Source organism: Antedon mediterranea, chromosome 5, assembly GCF_964355755.1.
Source record: "Antedon mediterranea chromosome 5, ecAntMedi1.1, whole genome shotgun sequence".
NCBI lineage: Eukaryota > Metazoa > Echinodermata > Crinoidea > Comatulida > Antedonidae > Antedon > Antedon mediterranea.
The window spans coordinates 30,700,939-30,724,152 of NC_092674.1; the positions used below are offsets into that span (position 1 = coordinate 30,700,939).

Consider the following 23,214-nt stretch of genomic DNA (forward strand, 5'->3'; position numbering starts at 1 on the left):
TTTCAACCTGACCCAGATTTGATCTCAAAATTACCTTTTATAGGCATTATAATAAAAATTTAAATTATATTAAAATTAGCGTATGTAGCTTTTTTTGCGCCTTCCCTCCTGCGCTATCTGCATTTTTCATGCGATCATTCCATTTGTTGCGACAAGGGCTCGTGGAAACCTCGGAAATTAGAACTACGGTTGTGTACAGTACTGTACTAAAATATCTGTAAATGTACAGACATTTATATTTACAGATTTTTAATGTTATGTCACGTTACAAAGATTGTTCAGCCATGCTTTGTTAAAATAGCACTGTTATGCAGCATCAACGAAAAAAATTAACTGCATATAATTTTTTTTCTTTTTACGTTTAGCAAGTGTATGTGAACCCACGTGGAGCTTGTTTGAGCGTAGTTGTTACAAATTATTTAACAACAACGATAAAGGTGACGAGGCTGTGGCATATTGTGAAACTTTAAACGCTCATCTAGTCACCATTTCATCGCAAGAAGAAAATCATTTTCTTGGTAACTCCCTCGGATCGGGAACTTGTCAGGAATTTTGGATTGGACTGAACGACAAAGCTACAGAAGATACGTTTGTATGGATCACAGATGAAGATATTACCTATCTAAGTACGTAGGCCTAATAAGAACTATTCAGTAATAACTAATAAGAAATAAACAAAAATGGACATCCTCTTCTAACATTGTAAAATAAGGAGAAACATTTTAGCTATAAATTAAGGAAACTAGCTAGTATAAAGTTTTTTTGATTTATTACAACAAACAAAAGCGAATGTAGTAGTAGGCCTCCATTTATCTTATCGTCGGGTGCGCGCGCACGGAAGCATCAGTGTAGTGACATCATTTTTGTGTCTGTGTGTTATATTTACGAGGCAGGAGGGCCCCAATTCTATGAAACTCCAGTAATCTCTTCTCATGCGGTGACGTCACGTCATGCTATCATACTATTTTATTATGCTCTTATACTGCACACTATTATCTTATACTCATTTCTATGCTCTTATGCGCATAACTAATGCTCTTAAATACTCATTCTTAATGCTCTTATACTCTTTCTTAATGACCTTATACTCTTTCGTCATGCTCTTATGTGACTTTCCATGTTCTTATACTCTTTCGTCATTTTAAATTATGCGACGTATCATGCTCTCATGAGGTAACTGAAAATGCATCGACATATTCTCGACGCACGTGGCGCACTACTTCAAATGTAAAATAATCGTATAAGAGCAATAGGTATACGCATAAGCGCATTAGGAATGAGTATAAGATAATGGTATGGTGTGCAGTAAAGAGCTTAATGAAATAGTATGAGAGCATGACGTCACCGCATGTGAAGATATTACTGGCGTTCCATACAATTCCTTTCTAATTTTTCTGCAAGCTGGCTAAACCGCAAAATTAACATTCATATTGCCATAGAGTCCCCAATTGCAAAACATGGTCAATTGAATCATACTTTTGTATTTTTAATGTATGGTTTTCACATTTTTGTATTATTTAGACTGTTTAATTTTAACATGTTTTACTATTTTTAAGAAACGATGTATTATATAATCATGTATGTTGTTAGGTTTTATGCTGGACCTTTTGAAAAACAACAATGTCCCCTTTGTGGGACAACGTTGATATTGTCATCCAGTAGAAATATGTTTATAAATATAAATAAAATAAATTGGATCTAATCCTAGTTTCTTTTGGCTTAATTCTAGATTGGAAAAACGGTCAGCCTGATAATTTTTTGAATGAGGACTGCGTACACATATACTGCCCTGTAGGTGATTGGAATGATGTAGACTGTAATAGCTGGTTTTCCAAAAAACATACAGTTTGCGAAAAAGGTACGTTGTAATATTTAGGTCTATTTACAATTGTTTAAATTACTTTATAATTACTCATGTGTACCTTAAATATACCTACTTTACTAGGTTTAATTGTCTATATGTAATGATGTTTTCTTAGTGTCTTTGTCTGTGTGGTTAAGTACGGTATCTTATTCATTTGCTTAGTGTCTTTGTCTGTGTGGTTAAGTACGGTATCTTATTCATTTGCTTAGTGTCTTTGTCTGTGTGGTTAAGTACGGTATCTTATTCATTTGCTTAGTGTCTTTGTCTGTGTGGTTAAGTACGGTATCTTATTCATTTGCTTACTAGTGTCTTTGTCTGTGTGGTTAAGTACGGTATCTTATTCATTTGTTATAATAATATGAATAAAGTTCAATTTGATTTAGCGCAAAATGCAGGACTATGGATTCTATGAGAATTATTATTTCAAAATAAAAATAAGAATGAATAAAGTACATTATTGTTGTCCGTAAAGTTGCAATTTCTCTCCGACCGATCTTTTTATTTATTATTACCGATTAAGATTTGAAAATGTTCTAAATTGTTCTGCCACTCTATGTGATTTTATATTTATTTTATTGTTTTTCTTCCTTTTTTGTGCAATTTTTTAGAGGCGTTTTGGTTGAATTGAACAATCCAAAATAATTTAAATTTGTAATTTTTAAAAAATGTAATGTAATAGAAGCTATTGAAGTTACAACTCAAGATATGCCAATTACGACATCACCAGAAAGAACGACTCTTGAATCTACAACGCCGATAGTGACAACTGTAGTGGAAACGACGCCGTTAAAGACGACAGCTTTAACTACAACACCTGAATCTACAACCCCGATAGTGACAACTTTAGTGGAAACGACGCCGTTAAAGACGACAGCTTTAACTACAACACCTGAATCTACAACCCCGATAGTGACAACTTTAGTGGAAACGACGCCGTTAAAGACGACAGCTTTAACTACAACACCTGAATCTACAACCCCGATAGTGACAAATTTAGTGGAAACGACGCCGTTAAAGACGACAGCTTCAACTATGTCAACACCTGAATCTACAACCCCGATAGTGACAACTGTAGTGGAAACGACGCCGTTAAAGACGACAGCTTTAACTACAACACCTGAATCTACAACCCCGATAGTGACAACTTTAGTGGAAACGACGTCGTTAAAGACGACAGCTTTAACTACAACACCTGAATCTACAACCCCGATAGTGACAACTTTAGTGGAAACGACGCCGTTAAAGACGACAGCTTTAACAACAACACATGTTACTACTTTGAAGATCACAACTGCAGACTTAGGTAGGTAGGCCTACTCTTAAACTGATCACTTGCGCGTATTTTAATTTTCGCGTGTATTTCTCAGTTTTCAGTTTTCATGTCTGGCAGTATACATACAGTCATGAACTTAGCCGATACAGAGACTCTGTAGTACCCATCTAATATAATTATCTGGATTTACAGTGTTTGGGAAGTTTATATTTATGTTTATATTTTATAATATACAGTATATTATTCCTCTCAAGTTAATTCGTTGTTTGGTGACGTTTGACAACGAAATTGTAATAGACAGGTATGATCAGAATTTCTCCGAAATGCAAGATTATAATTAAGTGTAGTGTTTGCTTACTTTGATCATTTCCTTTCAGGTTCAACGGAAGTAACAACCTTTGACCCAACAACAAGTGTGAATGACGAAAACAATCGTAAGTTACTCCTAATACTCATAGTACTATTTTCTTCTTTATCAAGAACGTACGTACTAGAGGTGTGACAATTATGGGTGGTAATTACCCGGTAGTTTTATTTATTTATTTATTTTTTATTTTATATATTTAGGCAAATTGCCAAGGATAACCATAAGCAAATTCAATCACTATCCTTCTTAAAGGTGGCAATCCGTTCACGAGACAAACATATACACACAATGCTCTACATAAACAAAGTCTTTATTACAAGTCTTTGGGAGTGGAGTTGTAAATTGTCATTAGAAAAAATCCTGACATATGACAGGACTTGAACCCAGGACCCTTGGATTGGCAGCCAAGCATCATAACCACCAGGCCACAACTCCACTCCAGTACCTTATTTCAGACGGGAAGGGCGACAACCAGAAGCATATTATGATATTTATACTAAGGAATTAAACCTAGGACGTAACTGAAGTGAATTACGTCATTTGCCCAAGTCGTCCAGGTCTGTGACTCACATGAACCTAGAATCTACAAGATTAGGTCCGACGACGAAATCAAAATAAACCTAAGTTGAAGAAGTAGCATATCAGCACAGCTTATATAGATGTATAATCTATACTTTTCAGCGTCAACAAATTATGAGTCTCCCATCGTTTTAAACTATAATCATGGAGGAATTATTTCTAATTATTATAATGTAATTCGTATACACAATTGTATTTGTTTCTTTTAATGTAGAACCGATGCGGTTTTTTCTCGCTTTAATGGTTTTTGGTGAAGTACAGTCCACACGTTGCTTTACACAACACAATCTACAAGCATTAACTATCGATTATATAAAAACAGCAAGCAGGGTTCGTTGTAGTAAGTTCTGCGTCTCACTTAGTGAATGCACTGTTGTTCAATATCAGCTAAACACGTTGCATTGTTATGCTTTAAGGAACGGTGCTAAATCAGCACAGTATCAACAAAACCATCATTCATCATGTGTCATGTATGATTTAAGTTGATTAATCAAAATGTTGATTAGGTTGATTCAGCAAAATGTAAATATAATTGAATATAAATTATTTTCTTTATATAGTCTAATAATAACTAGTTAGTCTTAATCAACAATTAAAAGTTGGTTGTACATACACACTACTGCACCTGTACGTAAAATATTTGACTTTTCAAAATTTATAAAGTTTATAGACTCGTAGTATTGCCAGGAAATTTCACTATAGTACAGAGATTTTTTCAAAAAATGGGCAAAAGAGACACTCTTGTGTTGTCCTTTGGCAGGGGGTTACTCAAGTCCAACTGTTTTCGAGACATGCTACCTCCTTGCCGCGGGCAGAAGAGAACCCTTAGGTCTAATACAACTAGTACCGGAAGTCTCCTTCCCCCCAGGTGTAAAACTGAACGATACCAAAGGTCTGCCATACCTACGATTGTTAAGTTCATTAATGCTAACTGATATAGGTTTGATTTCCATGATTATTTCTCACTTTCTAGATGCCGTTTCGACCTTTTATTATAATAATTTTAATAATGTATATATTAATAATAATCTTAAATAATAATAATAATAATGACGTGCTCAATTTTATGAACGAATAATATTGTATTTTGTGTTTTATAATATATAGTTATTTTTCTATGCTGTTTGTAATTGTGCCTCTTTTACTTTTAATTATATATGTATATTGATTGTAAACAAACGTTATCAGCCAATGGCTGCTGTTTTTTATGTGTTTTTAAACCTAAATAAATAAATAAATTAAAAAAATACCCAGTTTTAAAAATTCAATAATTATGCGATAATAATGCCATATATGCACTTATATTGTGTTATAATATAGAGCCATAGTAACTAGTTATGGCAAAAAATAAAAAGGTCGAAATTTGCTTATTTTCGGAAAATTTTCCCTGTACAGGTTTTTTTTTCGAAAAATGGTTAAAATATCCACTTTTTAAAATATATGTATGTATGTATGTAAAAAAATAAAAAGATCGAAAATCGGTCATTTTTCGAAAATTTCCCTGTACTATTATAGTACAGGGAAATTTGCCGATGGCCGACTTTCAACCCTTTTATTTTTTGTCATAAATGGTTACTACAGCATAATAAACATGCGCAGAGTCGAAAAATGTCAATTGTGCTATCCATATTGACATAAATGGCACAATTGACATGCGCAGAACCCATTATTTGACTCTGCGCATGTTTATTATTTGACATAAATGGTCAAAAGTGGTTACTGTAGCACAATTGACATGCGCAGAACCCATTGTTCGTCTCTGCGCATGTTTATTATGCAATAGTAACCATTTATGTCAAAAAATAAAAGGGTCGAAAATCGGCAATTTTTCGAAAATTTCCGTGTACTAGACTGTACAGGGATTTTTTCAAACAAATTTTCGACCTTTTTATTTTTCGATAAAACTGGTTACTATAGCACAATTACCATGCGCAGAACCCATTAGTCGACTCTGCGCATGTTTATTATGCTATAGTAACCATTTATTTCAAATAATAAACTGCGAATAATGGGTTCAGCGCATGTCAATTGTGCTATCATAACCAGTTTTATCGAAAAATAAAAAGGTCAAAAATTTGCCATTTTTGGAAAAATTCCTGTACTAAAGTACAGGGAAATTTTCGAAAAATGGCCGATTTTCGACCCTTTTATTTTTTGACATAAATGGTTATTATTGCATAATAAACATGCGAAGAGACGAATAATGGTTTCTGCGCATGTTAATTGTGCTATAGTAATCAGTTTTGACATAAATGGTTACTATAGCATAATAAACATGCGCAGAGGCGAATAATGGGTTCTGCCCAAAAATATGGATTGGGATTGACTCTCTTTCATATATTGTTTAAAGTCAGAATTGTTTACATTTGGTATTTTGTTTGCTAATTCATTTACAATGTTGGAGAAGAAGTCATTAAAAGCGTCAGACATACCTTTTTGGATCACATACCAAAGTTTTATTACTATTTTGGCCTAACACTCGATTTTTTTTCTATTTAGAACTTCATTTAAAACTTTCCATGTTTGCTTTGAAACGCTTTGAGTTGACGTTTGAATTTGGTGGTCGATACAACATACCTACAATAGTATTTTTGCCGTTTGTCTTTACTATTTCTAGAAAAAGTGAATCAATGGAGTTATCATTAAATACAAAATCATCACGTGTTACGGTGTTGATTTGTTCTTTTAAATATAGACAAACTCCACCACCGACTCTACCTTCTCTATTACAAGTGTACATTGTATCCTATTCATAGGTAAAGTTGACTTGTATCTTGTATCGGAACTATATTGATTGAGAGGGTTTCTTGCACCAAATCACTTCTTCATAGGTAAAGTTGACTTGTATCTTGTATGGGAACTATGTTGATTGAGAGGGTTTCTTGCACCAAATCACTTTTTCATAGGTGGTATTTCTCTGCGGCTTTGGTGGAACAGGTGGCAGACGGGACCTCTTCTTCTTATCGCGCGCTGACGTCACTTCCACATTGCCATACAAACTTTCATCTATTTCACTGTATATATTATCATGGTCATCAGTTTGATTAACACATATATTTATTTTGTTTTTACTGACATCGATGTACATTGGACTCCCCATAATCTGACAACTAAATAAAGAAATATTAATTTTGTGTCTACCGTTAAATAAACAATGGTATTTAAAGCTGTAAGTGCCAGAATCATTGTCTGTGATTATTGCTTTCACAGTGGACCCATTTGGCTCTTCAATCTCGCTTGTAAATACGTCTCCGCCAATCGAACATTTTAAATTGTTTTTATCGATAGCTTGTATATTTACCCTGATTTCTCTTCCAGCAATGTCCAACGTTGCATATGATAGACTGGCCACTGTAGTGGTTCGTTTTATGACTCCTAAGTTTGAGAAAACCTTCGGAATCTGTTTAATGTAGAAATCCGTTGTATTAACAGACTCTTGTAAGTTTTCGTTGAATGGTGTTACGTCACCAACCCTGAACTGGATGCTACCATTATCTATCGGTTCTTCATTTGCAGCTTTTGTGAAGTCACACTGATCGTCAACGGTTTGTAATGACGTCACAATATCAATATCATCTCCGTATTGGTTAACGCACTTTAAGAATTCTGATTTTTGGTTGTTTACGTGTATTTCTTTTTTGGTAGATTCACCATCGATATCAAATGCTTTGATCTTGATGTCCACAGCGTCCATGAGTTGTTTATGAAGTGCTGCCTCTCGTTCTCCGACACATCCTCTTATCTCGTCAAAAAATCTTGTCATGTTTTCTGCTGTTTTAATATATGAATTCAATAGACGAGAGTGTTCATATTTTATATGTTTTTCCCGCGTTTTAAGTATATCCACCTTATTTTGTAATTGCAATTGCTTATTGACCAATTCTTCGCGAATCTCTTTTGATGCGGCGTAAATCTCCACTACAAAAGGTTTATGATCTGAATGGTCTGTTTCAGAGCACTTGGTACAAGCTGGTTGCTGACATAGTCTGCAGAAATGTGTCAGTACAGTGTCGGAACATTCACATAGGCCTACGCTAGGTCGATTAACATTTGGGTAGATACCTTTTTCTTTCATATCGTCAAGAGAGCGCGATTTATGATGTAAATTTAACCGTAAACGGTCATGCGCAGTAATACATTCTTCGCAATAAAATTGAGGATACTCGCACTTCTGACAGTACGCTGATGCAGTTTCTTCAATACAGTTTTGACACTCTATAGAAAAGTCTTTTCCATTAATAAAATTCACAACTTTTTGTGAAAATGATAAATCTTTAAGGAAGAATACATCTTTTGTATTTGTTTCGTCAAATGGCACAAAACACACTGGACATTCTGACGTTGATCCTTTATTAGCAGCAGCTATTTCTTGTATGCAATTGTAGCATATTGTGTGTAAACAGCAAAGGTACTGTGGAAGCTGCAAAACAATACACAGTTATTATGATAAGATCATTGGGTAGTTTACGGTGGTATGCCTCGATTGTGAGGTTAACCAAAAACAAAAATGAAGTAAGCGAACCCAGAGAATATAGTCTAAATATATAGATATTGGTAAAAAAGACATTTTTTGGCACACATTGTGTTATATACAAATCTAGTTTCCAGACAAAAATTAAAAGGCCGACTTAATGTGGACTAACATGCCTATTCATAAATAAGACAATCTAGAGTCTTGGGACAAGTCTAAGAAAAATAATATAAATCCATATTGTTAGTATTGTAATAAAAGTAGGCCTACAGTTGTGATAATTATATATTTGGTTTGATGAGGTTGGAGTGAGTGTGATTGATATTTAGTACTGGCCTACTACTGTAGTACGGCGTCTAGTGGAAGGGGTGACGTGAGCCTGGTGTCAAGTAGACTTCAATCAAGGCGTAGGCCTATACGAATTATCCGATTTTCTTTTCTACGGTTAGAATTGAAGAAACTATGTTATTACCTGTTTCTTTGTACTGAATGTTAATTCCGTTTTACATTTTCCACAGTAAAGCTGAGGCACGGGCCCTGTAGTCTCTGGGGCTGCCATTTCTACTTATTGGTGCCGATTAAAAAAAACACCAACCGTCGTCACATTATCGATTTAAAAATACATTGTTACTTCCTTGTTTGTACATCACTGATTTCATTCATTATAAAAGGATTGGGGACGACTCGGGTATTGTGAGTGAGCAGCGAGTCAATAAACTGTTATTGAAACTAAACATAAATCAATCTAGTTAGTACTTATGCGTAATATAATTGTGATTTATAGTGTTTGCATAGATAAAGTAAAACAATTATTTCCTTTGTATTGCACAAGTGCAGAATCTCGACGTACCGTACCGTATGTCAGCATCCAGAACGACAATGGATGTGGCATAAGAGCATGTAAACATACTGATTTTCCGGCATACGCAATTCGCGCGCATGCCCGTTTTAGGTCCCTTTCTAAAGTTTCGAAACAAAATTTGAAAAATAGTTGTTTAACAATTATATATATACAATTTAGTATTTTCTGAAAGATGTATCATGTTTATTAGAATGACTATCTGGTATTTTCAACAAGATTCACATTCGCACCACTTTACGACTGAGAATGATCCATCGCTTCGTCATTGGTCAAATTACGCGCGACGCGCTTGTGACCGTCCAATGGGAACAAAGCTTCATTTGTAGATAAACGACACCGAGTAAATGATATACTTGATCTAATAACACATTATACAAGTCTGTTATGTTGTTGAAACTCAATATCTTTAATTGTTATGAAAGGAGTAAAATGATAGTTGACGTTTGATATGATTTTTTTAATCAATTTTGGTTTGTTATACAATGTGGAAGATAGTTTACATTTGAAATATATATTGATTATATTATTAAATTATATTGTATTCGATGCTATTATTAAATACATCACATCAACATGGTTTTGTATGTTTGTATATTTTCCTGCATTGTAATGCTTTCTTAAAGATCAATGCGAATTTTGCTAGCGGCATAAACCGAATCGTTAGCTTAGTTGGCAGGATGTTACACGTATTTATAACCGTACTTGTGTTGATACATTCAGCAAATACGGGTAATGTATTGTTTTGTATTAGTTTTAATTTTTTTTCATTGTACTGCTGCAGTGCTAATATATTGATCTGTTCCATGTATTGACCTATTAACTTCGCTCTAGGTCATGAATAATATTGTTCCATGATGTTTTATGATTTTCCATACTTCAATCTTTTTTGTTATATGCTTCTAAATAACTTCCGAATAACGTTACGTTACGTTTGCCATTAAAGCTTGGTTCCCACTAGAACGCAACGCAACGTCGTATTGACGCAAAGTGCTGTATTGGTAAGCACAAGTGTGAACCGAAGATGCAACAATTATTGGAAGGGTATTTTTCTTACGTTGTGTAGGTCGCTAAAGCGTGGTTCCCACTAGCGACGCAACGCAAGGACGTAACGCAACGCAAGTGAATTGACCAATCACAAGCGATGGCTTATTCGCTTGTGATTGCTAACTGTCTATAACTTCGCTTGTCATTGGTTAAAACGCTTGCGTTGCGTTTACGTCCTTGCGTTACGTTCTAGTGGGAACCAAGCTTTAGTAAGAACCAAGCTTTAGTTTCGAGCACCTCACGTCGCGACGCACATCAAGTAACGTAACGTTAAAATGTGCATTACGCCAATGATTAGCCAGATCATCAACGTCTTCAAAAGTTCAGTATTTGACGTCATGTTTCCGTACTATTAAGCCTACGTATAATTGAAACTCAACTTATCTACCTGTATTACAGGCGAATGTCCCGTTTCATGGAGTTTGTTTGGAAGTAATTGCTACAAATTCTTTAACTTGATGATTAAGTGGGAAGAAGCTGTCGACAATTGTAAATCATACCAAGCTCATCTTGTAACAATCTCATCAGCCGCAGAAAATGAATTTGTTCGTAACTTAACTGGAAATTCCACGGCATATGGTACTTGGATTGGATATAAGGATACATTTAAAAACAATTATTGGCAATGGATCACGGGCGAACCTAGGTTATTTGAAGGTTGTTCAACTTTTGTTTAGCTAATTTTTTCGTCAAGCATTTACCCTTTTTTCATCCGGTTAGGGCTTTAAAGATATATAAGAGTGATGATAAAATTACAAAAATAAATTAAGTATATTACATGGCGATTACATACGTGTGTAGGCCAAGAGGCAATGAGTTGTATATAACTCAACTCGGTTCATATTAGCCTATAAGGGGTTCTCGGCTAGCGAGAACTTTGTCTAATCCCAGCAAGCGTAATGTACTCCCTAAAATCATGGTATGATAAATATTAATGTATTTATTTTGACAGATTGGTATCAGCATATGCCAGACAATTTTGAAGAACAATGCGCAGAATATTCCCGCCAGTACAATAATTTTTGGAATGACTTGTCTTGTGAGGATGGGGAAAGAAGTTGGATTTGTGAAATATCAGGTAAGTCTTATCGACAATTGAACTGAAATATTTTTAAATCATACTGGGTTCTCTTCAGTCAGAAGACTGGTCTCCCAGAGGGCCCAGTTATGATCAGTGGCTGTGTATATATTAGTACACCGGGGTAACCCCCCTACTTGTCTCGAAAGATGTACTAGGTTCTTTAAAGTGTACATGAGCTAGATGTGTAGACTGGACCTACGGTTTATAGTTCTTATTCGAGAAGACTTGTTCTACCATATTCGATTAAATGAGCGAACATACTTTCTGTACATATAATATTCTTGTTGCTTGTTTTTGCAAACATACAGTATACTCTATAACTAAAAAATGTATTGTAGATGGAGAAGTATCCTATATATAAAAGCTTAGAGTTTGTGAATTTTGTTGGTATGGATGAAGTTTTTTCCAAAATAACTAAATTGAATTGAATAAATGCTTAGATATAAACGTTAACTAAAGTTGTCCATTATGATAATTAAAGGTGTAAATTTGACAGAAAAAGAAATGAAATAATATAAAAACTATTTACTTGACAAAATATTACTTTTTAAATAACAAATTCAATAGACACAAATTCGAGCATGATAAACGTAACAACAACGTTGGAGCCGACCTCGAGCATAATGAACATAACGTTGGATCCGACCTCGAGGGTAATGAACATAACGTCGGAGCCGACCTCAAGCATGATGAACGTAACGTCGGAGCCGACCTCGAGTGTAATGAACATAACGTCGGAGCCGACCTCGAGCGTAATGAACATACCGCTGGAGCCGACCTCGAGCGTAATGAACATAACGTTGGAGCCGACCTCGAGCATGATGAACATAACGTTGGAGCCGACCTCGAGCATAATGAACGTAACGTCGGAGCCGACATCGAGCATAATGAACATAACGTCGGAGCCGACCTTGAGCGTAATGAACGTAACGTTGGAGCCGACCTCGAGTATAATGAACATAACTTTGGAGCCGACCTCGAGTGTAATGAACGTAATGTCGGTGCCGACCTCGAGCATAATGAACATAACGTTGGAGCCGACCTCGAGCGTAATGAACATAACGTTGGAGCCAACCTCGAGCATAATGAGCATAGCGTTGGAGCCGACCTCGAGTGTAATGAACATAACGTTGGAGCCGACCTCGAGCATAATGAACATAACGTCGGAGCTGACCTCGAGCATAATGAACATAACGTTGGAGCCGACCTCGAGCGTGATAAACGTAACGTTGGAGCCGACCTCGAGCGTAATGAACATAACGTTGGAGCCGACCTCGAGCGTGATAAACGTAACGTTGGAGCAGACCTCGAGCGTAATGAACATAATGTTGGAGCCGACCTCGAGCGTAATGGACGTAATACCAACGTTGGAGCCGACCTCGAGCGTAATGGACGTAACACCAACGTTGGAGCCGACCTCGAGCGTAATAGACGTAACACCAACGTTGAAGCCGACCTCGAGCGTAACGAACATACCGTTGGAGCCAACCTCGAGCGCAATGGACGTAACACAAACGTTGGAGCCGACCTCGAGCGCAATGGACGTAACACCAACGTTGGAGCCGACCTCGAGCGCAATGGACGTAACATCAACGTTGGAGCCGACCTCGAGCGCAAAAAGTAAAAATAATTACACTTTGTTTTATAAAGAACACACTTTGAAACAGAAATTAACAAAAAATAATAACGAAATAAAACAAATTAAAGCTGGATGGTTCAGCTCAACAAACTATGATTATCTTTTATTATGTTTGGTTGCCGCTAGAGACGCAGCACAAGGACGTAACGCAACGCAAGTGAATTGACCAAACACAAGCAATGGATTATTCGAACTGTCGCTTGCCATTGGTTAACACGCTTGCGGTGCGTTTACGTCCTTGCGTTACGTTCTAGTGGGAACCAAGCTTAAGTACGGTACTGTATATCTTGAGCATACTATTTATAAGTTAGCGATTTATGATTTTTATTAGATGTCTACAGATTGCAGATAACTAATGATTATATAATTATAATGACGAATGTCTCATACAGTAATTAAATGTAGTTTTATCCTTCCTATGTAGAAATCATCAAATCTACGTTATACGTTTGTTTAAAACAAGGGAAATGGAAGGTGGCAAGACTTGAACACTAACGGAGTAGTTCTCCCACCATGTACGCAACTGAAGGAAGCGCATCGTATGCGAGTTGACCAATCACACACAAGCAATCGGATGATCAATCATGTCGTGATTAACAGATTACTGTACGCACGGCGTAATGGTTGCGCTTAATCAGATACCAAGATGAGAGAGGATAACCATACAAGGTATATAGACATTGTTTCCGTAGGCTAGAGGTCCTCGAAGGAAAATCCTTTGTTTTGAGTTGTGTTTACATCCTTGCGTTGAGTCATGAAATTAGATTAAATGTAAAAAAAGTACAGCCTAAAAAATGACCGGAATAAGTATAGTTTGTACAAATTTTCCTTCAAACATTTTAATGAAACTCTACACAACGTGATTTACCGTGCCTCGAACATGTTTATTCCCATTTGTTTGTATTTACACAATTCCACTTCACAGAAGTGTAATCAATGGTCGGCTTTTTATTTCATCAATGAAACACTACAAAATTAACACGAGAAGCAGAAAGGATTTTTTCATGGAAAAAAAAAATACAAACAGACCCTATCAATGTTTTTATCAAAATAGCACCAAAAATGGTAGTAAATTCACCATGAAATCACCTCTTATTGATTTAAAATTACGCAAATAAATTCTATAAAAAGTGCGCCTGCATTGCCACTCATAAAATATTTAGAGGTTTTAAAACTTTACTGGCTTTGTATACTATACAAATGTACAAACAATTATTTAAATTTCAGATAGTATAAGAAAAATAATGGTAACATGGTTATATAATGGTAATTTACAGAATAGCGCACTTACAGAAAACCATCGCTATTTTCTTAAACCTCAACCATGGAGGTATAAACATGCCTCAACCATGTGCAAATGGAAATTTGTGGGTAGATAAATCAGCTTGTTGAATAAACTCTGTTAAATAAACTATTTTCTTCAACAATAAATGTAAAAAGATGTTTTCGTTGTGTGATCACAAAACTATAACCCCCATAATTACTTACATATTTAACCCATCATAAAGGGAATAGAAATCACTCAAGCACAAAATAAGAGCATCTTTTTTTTTTTATCTATTTTCCTTAAAAGTATGTATATTGTCATCATCCCCTAATTGGAATGAGCTACGCCCTAAATGTTTTGAATTTGTTTGTGAATGTTTCTGAAAACTTGGTAATAGATCCAAGTATGAGATACTAGGCCAGTTCGCCCAAATACTGGGCTTGGAATCCCCACTACCTATATGATCTATCAGGCCAAAATCACTTACTAAGTTTGGAGAAGAATGAGAACAATGGGGAAGAGAAATGGAAGCCAGATTGCTAACATTTTTAAAGGATTCGTCAGATTCCAGGAATCTTAAGGATGCTAGACTTTCCTTCGCTTCCTGGTTACCATTCTCACTTGCTTTACTAAACCAAGCTTTAGCTTCAGTTCTGTTAGCTGGAATGCCTCCTAGGCCTAGCTGATGGAATCGACCCATGCAGCATTGGGCTTCACTATGTCCATTCATTGCAGCTTTGTTGTACAGATCAACAGCTTTAGCTTGGTTGATGGCTACTCCTATACCATCTTCATAGCACATTGCTAACCTGTATGTTGCCTCTGCATCCTATTTAGAAAAACATCAATTTCATTCAAAATTTACAAAATAAGCAAATATTATCACTGTAATGGAATCACATCAAAACCAAAATAAATATTATAGTAATACCTTTTGTTTGACAGCCTTTTTTAGTAAATCGATCCCTTTAGACAGATCTTGGTTAGGCCCATATATCAGCCTAGATCCTAGGTAGCTTTGAGCCTGGCATAAACCCTGGTTAGCAGACTTGTTCAACCAGTGAACAGCCTCTTTCTCATTTCTTTTAATCCCTAGGCCTAGCAGGTGAAAGATTGCATAGTTGTACTGTGCCATGGCGTGTCCTTGTAATGCAGCCTTCTTGTACCAATATGCTGCCTATAATGTTTTATAAAAAAGTGTTATGATTAAGATAACAACTGGCCATTGTTTAATTAAATAAACATCTTTTCAATTAAAGCTTAAATTTTGGTAGAATTAAAAAGTAAAATGATCAAAAACCTTTTTATCATTTGTGTCAAGGCCCCGGCCATGCTCATAACACACAGCTAAATTATACTGCGCTTGTTGACTACCAGCCTTGGCACCAGCCCGGAAGTAGCTGGCAGCATCAATATACTGGCCTGCCCTGGAAAACTCCAACGCCAAAGTATTGTATGCTTCTCCTATACTTTCAAGAGCTTCCCTTTCAACAGCCTCTAATGCATCCTCCTGTAACGTAAATAATAAGATTAAAACATAATTCATTGTTGAAATATTCAATCTCAACATGATGTTACTGATATATTAATTATTACTTGAAAACGGAACTAGAGATTGTAAATACAGTGACATACAAGCTCTGCCTACACTATCAAAGATTATGTGACAAAAATATGTGATGTGCCCATGGACATGATGATATTTGGGCACATCACACTTTTTTGTCAAAATAGTTTGATAGTGTGGACAGAAATTAAGGTGGACACCAAATGAGGGTCAATTTACCTCACTCTTGTCTGGCTTATCTTTTTCCTGTAATGTGTCTTTGGTTGCAGGCAAGATGCTCTTACGTATATGTTTACTGAAAGGCATGGCATATGCTAATTGATACAAATGTCCATTTGCCAATTGATACAAATGTCCATTTTCCACTTTCTCATCTTGTTTTTCTTGGTTATTTACTGCCCTTCCCAGCTGCAGACCAAGAACAATAGCTGACCCCTACAACATGAATAAACATTAATAAAATAAATATTAAATTTCATAAACTATTTTTTATTATATCATACATTTTAAAAGAAGGTTTCACTTACCAACCCCACTGCTTCAGCGATGTTGCCATGGTTCCAGCATGAACCCCAGAAACTTCCGCAACGGAAATGTTGATGTTGATCATTCTTCTCCTCCCAATCGTCTCCATCCTCAAAAGATGAATACAATCTGAAAAGAAGCATGGCAATTATTATTTATCACACAAAACATCCTAAAGCTCTGACTACACTATCAAACTTTATGTAACAAAAAATGATGTGCTCAAATATTGTAGTGATATGCTCAAATATGTTAGTGATATGACATTATCATGTCCATATATATGGGCACATCACTGTTTTTGATTTGATAGTATAGACAGAGCTTAAGTTTTTTTGGAAGAAATTACGCAGGTGAATGTATGTATTGCCCACAATGCCTCTATTTTACATACCTGATACTGGATTGGTTTGTGGAGTTACTTTCTTTTAGAGTGTACTCTGGCAGGTAGAAACCTGATGGTAATGTTCGCTTACACTCTTCATCTTGGCAACCAGCACCAGAGGTTTGAATTCCCGCCTGTACATACTGTCTGAATACTATAAATTAAACAAGACATTTGAAATGACTGTGAAAAAGTCCTACTGTCCCCTACTACTACTACTAAATCCGGCGCTACTGCAGTTTCGCACCACACTGTTAAATCTTCGATTTATCGCTTGATTTTTTTCTCACACCCACATCATACAATTTTGGGCCATTATGTAACATGTTTCCATGATTTAGCCACCGTTATATTTACCTTTATCACAATAAAAAATGCCTTTCAAAACAGCTCTATTTCCGCGAATACCTCGATCGAACTGTGGCCATTTTAGAATCAGAAAATTGCCAGAAATCAATGCATGTTTTATTTTCTGTTTTTATTTTTAAACTGCAAAGAGTGGTTTTTATAAAGAACCAGCTAGCTGTACATATCAAAACGGCGACGATATGAGTCTGTACATAAAACATTGATAGGACCTATTAATATGAATAATAATACTAATATTAATAACGAAATATTAATTAAACCTCTCTTTCGCCAGCTGAAAATATTTCTTGCCTTTCAAAACTAAATAGGCCTAGGCCTATATATGTGTAATCGGATTTTATTACACTGGCCTCTATAGTTTCTACATTTTTTGGGGAAAATGAAGCATACATTCTGGCAATTAAGTGATAAATATAAGATGGCGAACATTTCGCAGTGTGTTGACATCGAGTTCAGTATTGTTTAAAATGTTTTGAAAAGTATTGTTATTTAAAAAAAATTACTTCGTAAGTGGTCGAATCGTATAAACATGTTACATAATATTATGTTGTGAGTGTGAAAAAGAAAAAATTAGGCCTTAATTTTTAAATAAAAGATTTAAAAAAAGGTCCGTGCCTAAAAAACGAACCATAAATATTAAAACATACAAATTTAAATTATGATAAATTAAGTTGTATTTAAATCATTCGATAATAGTAGTAGATACATACTCTAGTTAGCCTTTGCATCAAAATTCCCACGAATAATACTTGTAATTATTAATAGCCTTTTAGGCTTGGGAGTGTGTAGGCCCTTCTCTTACGAAATGTATTAGCCTGCTCAGCGAGCTCTTCCAGGCTTTACTCTACGAAATAAACGACATGCGTCAGAGGAAAAGAAGGCTAGCCCTAGCCACTATTCTATATGCTGCCCTAAAAAGAACATTATTTATCTATCAAAAACAATTTTAAACGCCAATTATATTTAAGAATTACTTACGTCGTGTTGATATGTTACGCCACATCTTAAAAACCCATTATTTATGCATGGATACCTCCATGATTTATGGGAGAAATTAACTTGAATAATATTTTGGTAATACTGTACTACTACTAGCACATTTTCTGCTGCTTACACTAAAAATAACAAATGACGTAAGGCATGTTTGCTGCCATCTACATTGTCAAAAGTTGTGAATTTTTTAGATTATGTGTTTTGAAGACTTGATTATTCAATTCCGATTGCGTACTTATAGTTATGGTTCTGGCGGGCAAGAAACAAAAAAAAAATTAAAGTTGTTTAGAATAACTTTACATAAATTTGCATTATTTTCTTTGATTCATAATAAGTCGTCACAATCAACAATGTTCTTACCATGAAACTACTACCAGCAAAAAATATCCATATTTATGATATACAGGTATTACAATCCAGTCTAGTCACTTATAAACATAACACATTACATTTTTCGCTCCCTTTATTCAAATTCATATAAATCAAACTAGATACAAAAGAATTCCACTGCACCCTTTACATTTTATAGTATAAAAATTTTCAATACAAGAATAATTATATACTCCATTTCTATTGTTTCTATTGCAATCACTATTGGTAATAAGAATCATTACATTAGAAATAATTTCAGATAAAGTTTCTTTTTAGTTTCAAACCAGACAGTCATATTGATTATACACATTAAATTGTGATGTTTGAATATGAAAAAACTGGGGCGGATCCCGGGAAGGGCTAACTTATCAAAAATGAGGAGTTTTTTCCCCAAAGTACTACCCCTACAAAAATTAATTAATTTTAACCATAATTTTAGTTCCTCAAAACAGGTAAAACTTTTGGCAAATTGAAAAATTATTGAATGGCTGTGTTTAAAAGGTGAGGGTAAGAAATATTTTATGCTAAAAACCCATCATTATCCACCTACGTATTTACATATGTAAATACATCATGATCCACCTGCATATTTACATATTATGTACAGTGCAATATTAAGGAATGCAGTAACAAAGAAACAAACAGTGTTTTTGATTCTCACTTTCTTTGGTTTTAACATCAGTATTGATAGTTCCTGAGCTCTGCATTTCAAAAGTTAAAAAAAAAACAACAAATGAGTACAAAAATTACAGAAATATTAAGGCCCACTCAGGCAGCGTCGTACGACAAGGCCCGACAAACCGTCTTAATCTTGACTCGTCGGTGCTGTCTGAGTTTAATCCCAACGAGACGAGTCGTCTTCAGATACCGTCGGGCGTAATTTTTAGGTCGTCCGGAGAAATCTTTAATTTTATCCAGAAAATACGACTTTTCGGGCAAATTGTCATACAACGCTGTCTGAGTTAGCCTTTATGCATACCTCATGAATATGTAATACATACCTCATAAATATGTAATACATACCTCATGAATATGTAATACATACCTCATAAATATGTAATACATACCTCATAAATATGTAATACATACCTCATGAATATGTAATACATACCTCATGAATATGTAATACATACCTCATGAATATGTAATATATACCTTATAAATATGTAATACATACCTCATGAATATGTATGTTGCTAATTACCATGATTATACATAAACAATGAAGTGTGTGATATTACTCCTCCCTGGCCAAACAATGACTTACTGATCAAGTCAATAACATTTAATTTACAGCTCAAGCTTATTCAGACTAAAGCGTGTTATCAATAATGGATGAACGCTTAATTTATGCCCATTAGCTCATCATACATATTCATAATTATATTTGCATATGCATAACATAATTGATAGTAAGCAATATCCATACAAGTTGCAAAAACTCTTCTAAAAGTCGTATTGATAGTCATTTTTCACCTTTAAAAATAATTTTTTTTTTTTAAACTCATCCACGCAATAAAAGAAACAGTTGAATTCCAAAAAAGTGTCCCTTAATACTCGTCTGAGGGTTAGCCGTAATGTTAAGGCATGTAGTGCATCCTTTACTTCACAGGATAGTGTCCCTGAGTAGGGGGTTCAAATGAGGGGTATACTGTATGCAACGACGTACAAGTGCATTAGTTACATAGTTGAAACATAATTAAACTATTTAAATAAACTTCCTTTTACTAGATTGTACTTTTAAATTGAAAAACTATTTTAAGATATTAAACTAAGAGTAAATTACAGAAAATGATACAGTTTAAATTTCAAATTGGTATAGAAAATACAGATTACACAGTAGTTGTATATATTTATAAAAAATAATAATTGTTAATATGAAAAATGATTGTATTAATACTATGGAAGATCAAATGTACTTCTATCAGATTTATCTAAACTAGCTACGCTTTCTATGCAAATTCTATCGTCTTATTACATTTTATACAACTTTACAATAATTATATATATTCTATTCAAAAGGATTCAAGTTACAGGGTAACTCAAACGTTTCCATGACCTTTCCAGGCAATGGACTACCATGATTTTCCAGGTTTTTAATGACCCTTGACCTGTATGACATCTGCAGTACCTGCTGCTTAATCGGATTCTCGACCCTAATTATCAACCAGAATGTAGTGGTCTAGAATGATGTATCTGGAGATTCTGGGTTTGAGTGTTACTTGAGAATCAATAAGCAAAGAGTATTCCATACATTTTTTATGTCAAATTGAAATGTTTTGATTGTTTAAAATCTATAATGTCAACCTCAAATTTGAAAAAAAAAAAACGGAATGGAATGATGGTTATAATTATTTCAAATCTATGGAATTTAATAGCAAATCTATGGAATTTAATAGCAAATCCCTGATTACCTGTTTTTTTTTTAAATAATAATGGTTGATTTAAATATGTACATTTTAAAAATGTAATGGAATGACGGGTAAAACATTACAATATCAATATAATTAAATGGTTAGTAAACTGATAAGAAACTAAAAATAAATATGTAAATAATATATTTAAGAGTTGGTATATTTGGTGGGTTAGAAAGTTGAAACAAAATGGAAGCATTCTTGTTTGGAAAAATAAACTCCTTCGGCATGGTTTCTTGTTAGTTGCAGCCGACAACAAAATCACTTCAATGATCAAAATGTGTCATGTGTCTGCAGATGCACAGCAGACAACGTAATGTGAACATCCTGGCAACATTTCTGGAATACCAATGGATTAATTTTAATCTGTTTGAAACCAAAGATGTCCAAGACAAACTGGTTAAAACTGGCTTCGTCGAGTATCAAATGGCATCAAAGAATTGGTTATTACCTGGTTGAAAACACAGATGTCTTAGAAGAAGAACTGGATAAAACTAGTTTCGTCTGCACAAGCATATCATTTACATTTACTGTATAATCTGGATAAAACTGGCTTTAACTGGTTTATAAAACTGCATCATTAACAAAGGCAGGACTGTTCTTTCTCAAGCTGTGTCGAGTGCAACATAAAGCATATTTACATTAGGACAAAATAAATCATCTGGTAATATAGATGAAATTAATAATTAATTCCGCTAAGGTAAGAACATTTTCAAAAACCCGAAAGCATGGACATAAGTTCTTTATCGTCTTCTGGAAGTATAGTTCTTGATTTATTTGAAACTCCATTCGTTCGTCCCCCTCTGCCTTTATTTTTGTTATTATCGTCAATGTCAATATCAACGGCAGATGTTAAAGTCGGACTGAGCATCGCACCACCGACTCGTGACCGTGATCTTGTAAGTTGTTTCCGCCCTGCAAATAAAATAAGGTGAAAGTAATCAACAACAAGTAAAATATGTAACTAATAACATTAATCTTGAATAAAGGCATACAAATCTTATCCAGGTCCTAGACTACTTAATAAAACATTAATATCCATACATTCACAAATATTTGTAATCAATGAATAATATACATTTTATATATTGTTTTCTAAACATGCACTATCGAATGCTATTTAAAAACACCCTTGGTCGCTAAACGTCTTGTTGCGTCATTCTGTAATGCCTAATGTAGTTCGTTTCTCTGAGCACGTATCAATCGTATTGGTGTCACTACAATAGTGATTGTATGTGTGTTTATGTGCCTGTCTGCAATGCAAATCCCAAGTAATGAAACCACACTACAACTACCAGACCTTTGCACCAGGGTAAAATGTACACTCTTTACATTTTGAGCATTGTCTGGGATGTGGGATAACAAAATATGTATACACACTTGCACATTTGAATATAATTTATAGAAAAATGATCTTATTGCATGCAAGAACAAGTATTAACACCAGGCTGATGATCTGGGGGTTGTTTGTTCGATTCTGAACAGAACTTAAATAGTAAATAAAAAGTAAATATTTGGTCAAACATCTGTCTATAAAATTAAAAGCGATGTAGGGGCATACAAGTTTCTATAAACACAACCACCTCATCCCACCTCATCAGTCCCGAAAAAAAAGGTACACACTGTTAATAAACACATAGAGCAATTTAAAAAAAATCTTTATACAGAGTATTTTGTTTTGTACAGTCAAACTTTAAATAATATATTTGTGGTAAATATATGAATGCATATATTATGTAGATTATTTTCCAATACAAACAGTAAACCATGCATTTATCAACACTGACAAAAATTTAAAATTTTTCTTCAGTTTATTTTTAAAAATGTCATGCTAAACAGTTACAACACTTAAAAAAATATTGTTTTATTTTATAAATACATTTTTATGATTTTAAAACTCACAATTCATTTTAGGTAGACAAAGAATCTGACAAAAGAAAATTAAATGACTTGAAATCAAAAAATACTATTAAGGTAAAACCACTGGGCAATAATAATTTAAAAACTGACTAAATTGCACACCACAATTTATGGAAAGAGGTATGAGGAAAAGCGTTGAGAGAGGACAAAGCGATTTATGAAAAGAGGGAGGATGGGGAAAGAGTAAATGATGCAATCCTAATTATCTAATGGTTGAAAAAT

General features: G+C 34.5%; 3 protein-coding genes across 7 annotated transcripts in view; all 3 read right to left on the reverse strand.

The window, feature by feature from the left end:
• Positions 1-6,558: 6,558 nt before the first annotated feature.
• LOC140049456 (E3 ubiquitin-protein ligase TRIM33-like) lies at positions 6,559-9,159 on the reverse strand. Of its 2 annotated transcripts, XM_072094343.1 has the most exons (3): positions 9,027-9,159; positions 7,385-8,503; positions 7,042-7,097 (listed from the first exon to the last, which is right to left on the reverse strand). In XM_072094343.1, exons 1-3 carry the CDS (start codon positions 9,111-9,113, stop codon positions 7,095-7,097), a joined length of 1,209 nt encoding a protein of 402 aa, XP_071950444.1. In that variant the 5' UTR covers positions 9,114-9,159; the 3' UTR covers positions 7,042-7,094. The 2 variants fall into 2 exon arrangements, with proteins under 2 accessions (XP_071950443.1, XP_071950444.1); XM_072094342.1 differs by having other exon boundaries at positions 6,559-8,503.
• A 4,885-nt stretch (positions 9,160-14,044) lies between these two features.
• On the reverse strand, positions 14,045-18,403 carry LOC140050436 (uncharacterized). The gene is made up of 7 exons (XM_072095619.1): positions 18,272-18,403; positions 16,934-17,078; positions 16,542-16,668; positions 16,234-16,449; positions 15,748-15,957; positions 15,379-15,624; positions 14,045-15,276 (listed from the first exon to the last, which is right to left on the reverse strand). The coding sequence occupies exons 1-7, from the start codon at positions 18,294-18,296 to the stop codon at positions 14,734-14,736; spliced, it is 1,512 nt and encodes a 503-aa protein (XP_071951720.1). The 5' UTR covers positions 18,297-18,403; the 3' UTR covers positions 14,045-14,733.
• Positions 18,404-18,722: 319 nt separating this feature from the next.
• LOC140050435 (protein diaphanous homolog 2-like) overlaps positions 18,723-23,214 on the reverse strand; it is a 35,304-nt gene continuing 30,812 nt past the window's right edge. For 3 of the 4 annotated variants that reach the window (XM_072095617.1, XM_072095616.1, XM_072095615.1), the window contains one exon: positions 18,723-21,987. In XM_072095617.1, coding sequence (XP_071951718.1) covers positions 21,785-21,987 — 203 coding nt within the window. In that variant the 3' untranslated portion in view covers positions 18,723-21,784. The remainder of the gene's footprint in view (positions 21,988-23,214) is intronic. The other variant, XM_072095618.1, reaches the window with a different exon arrangement.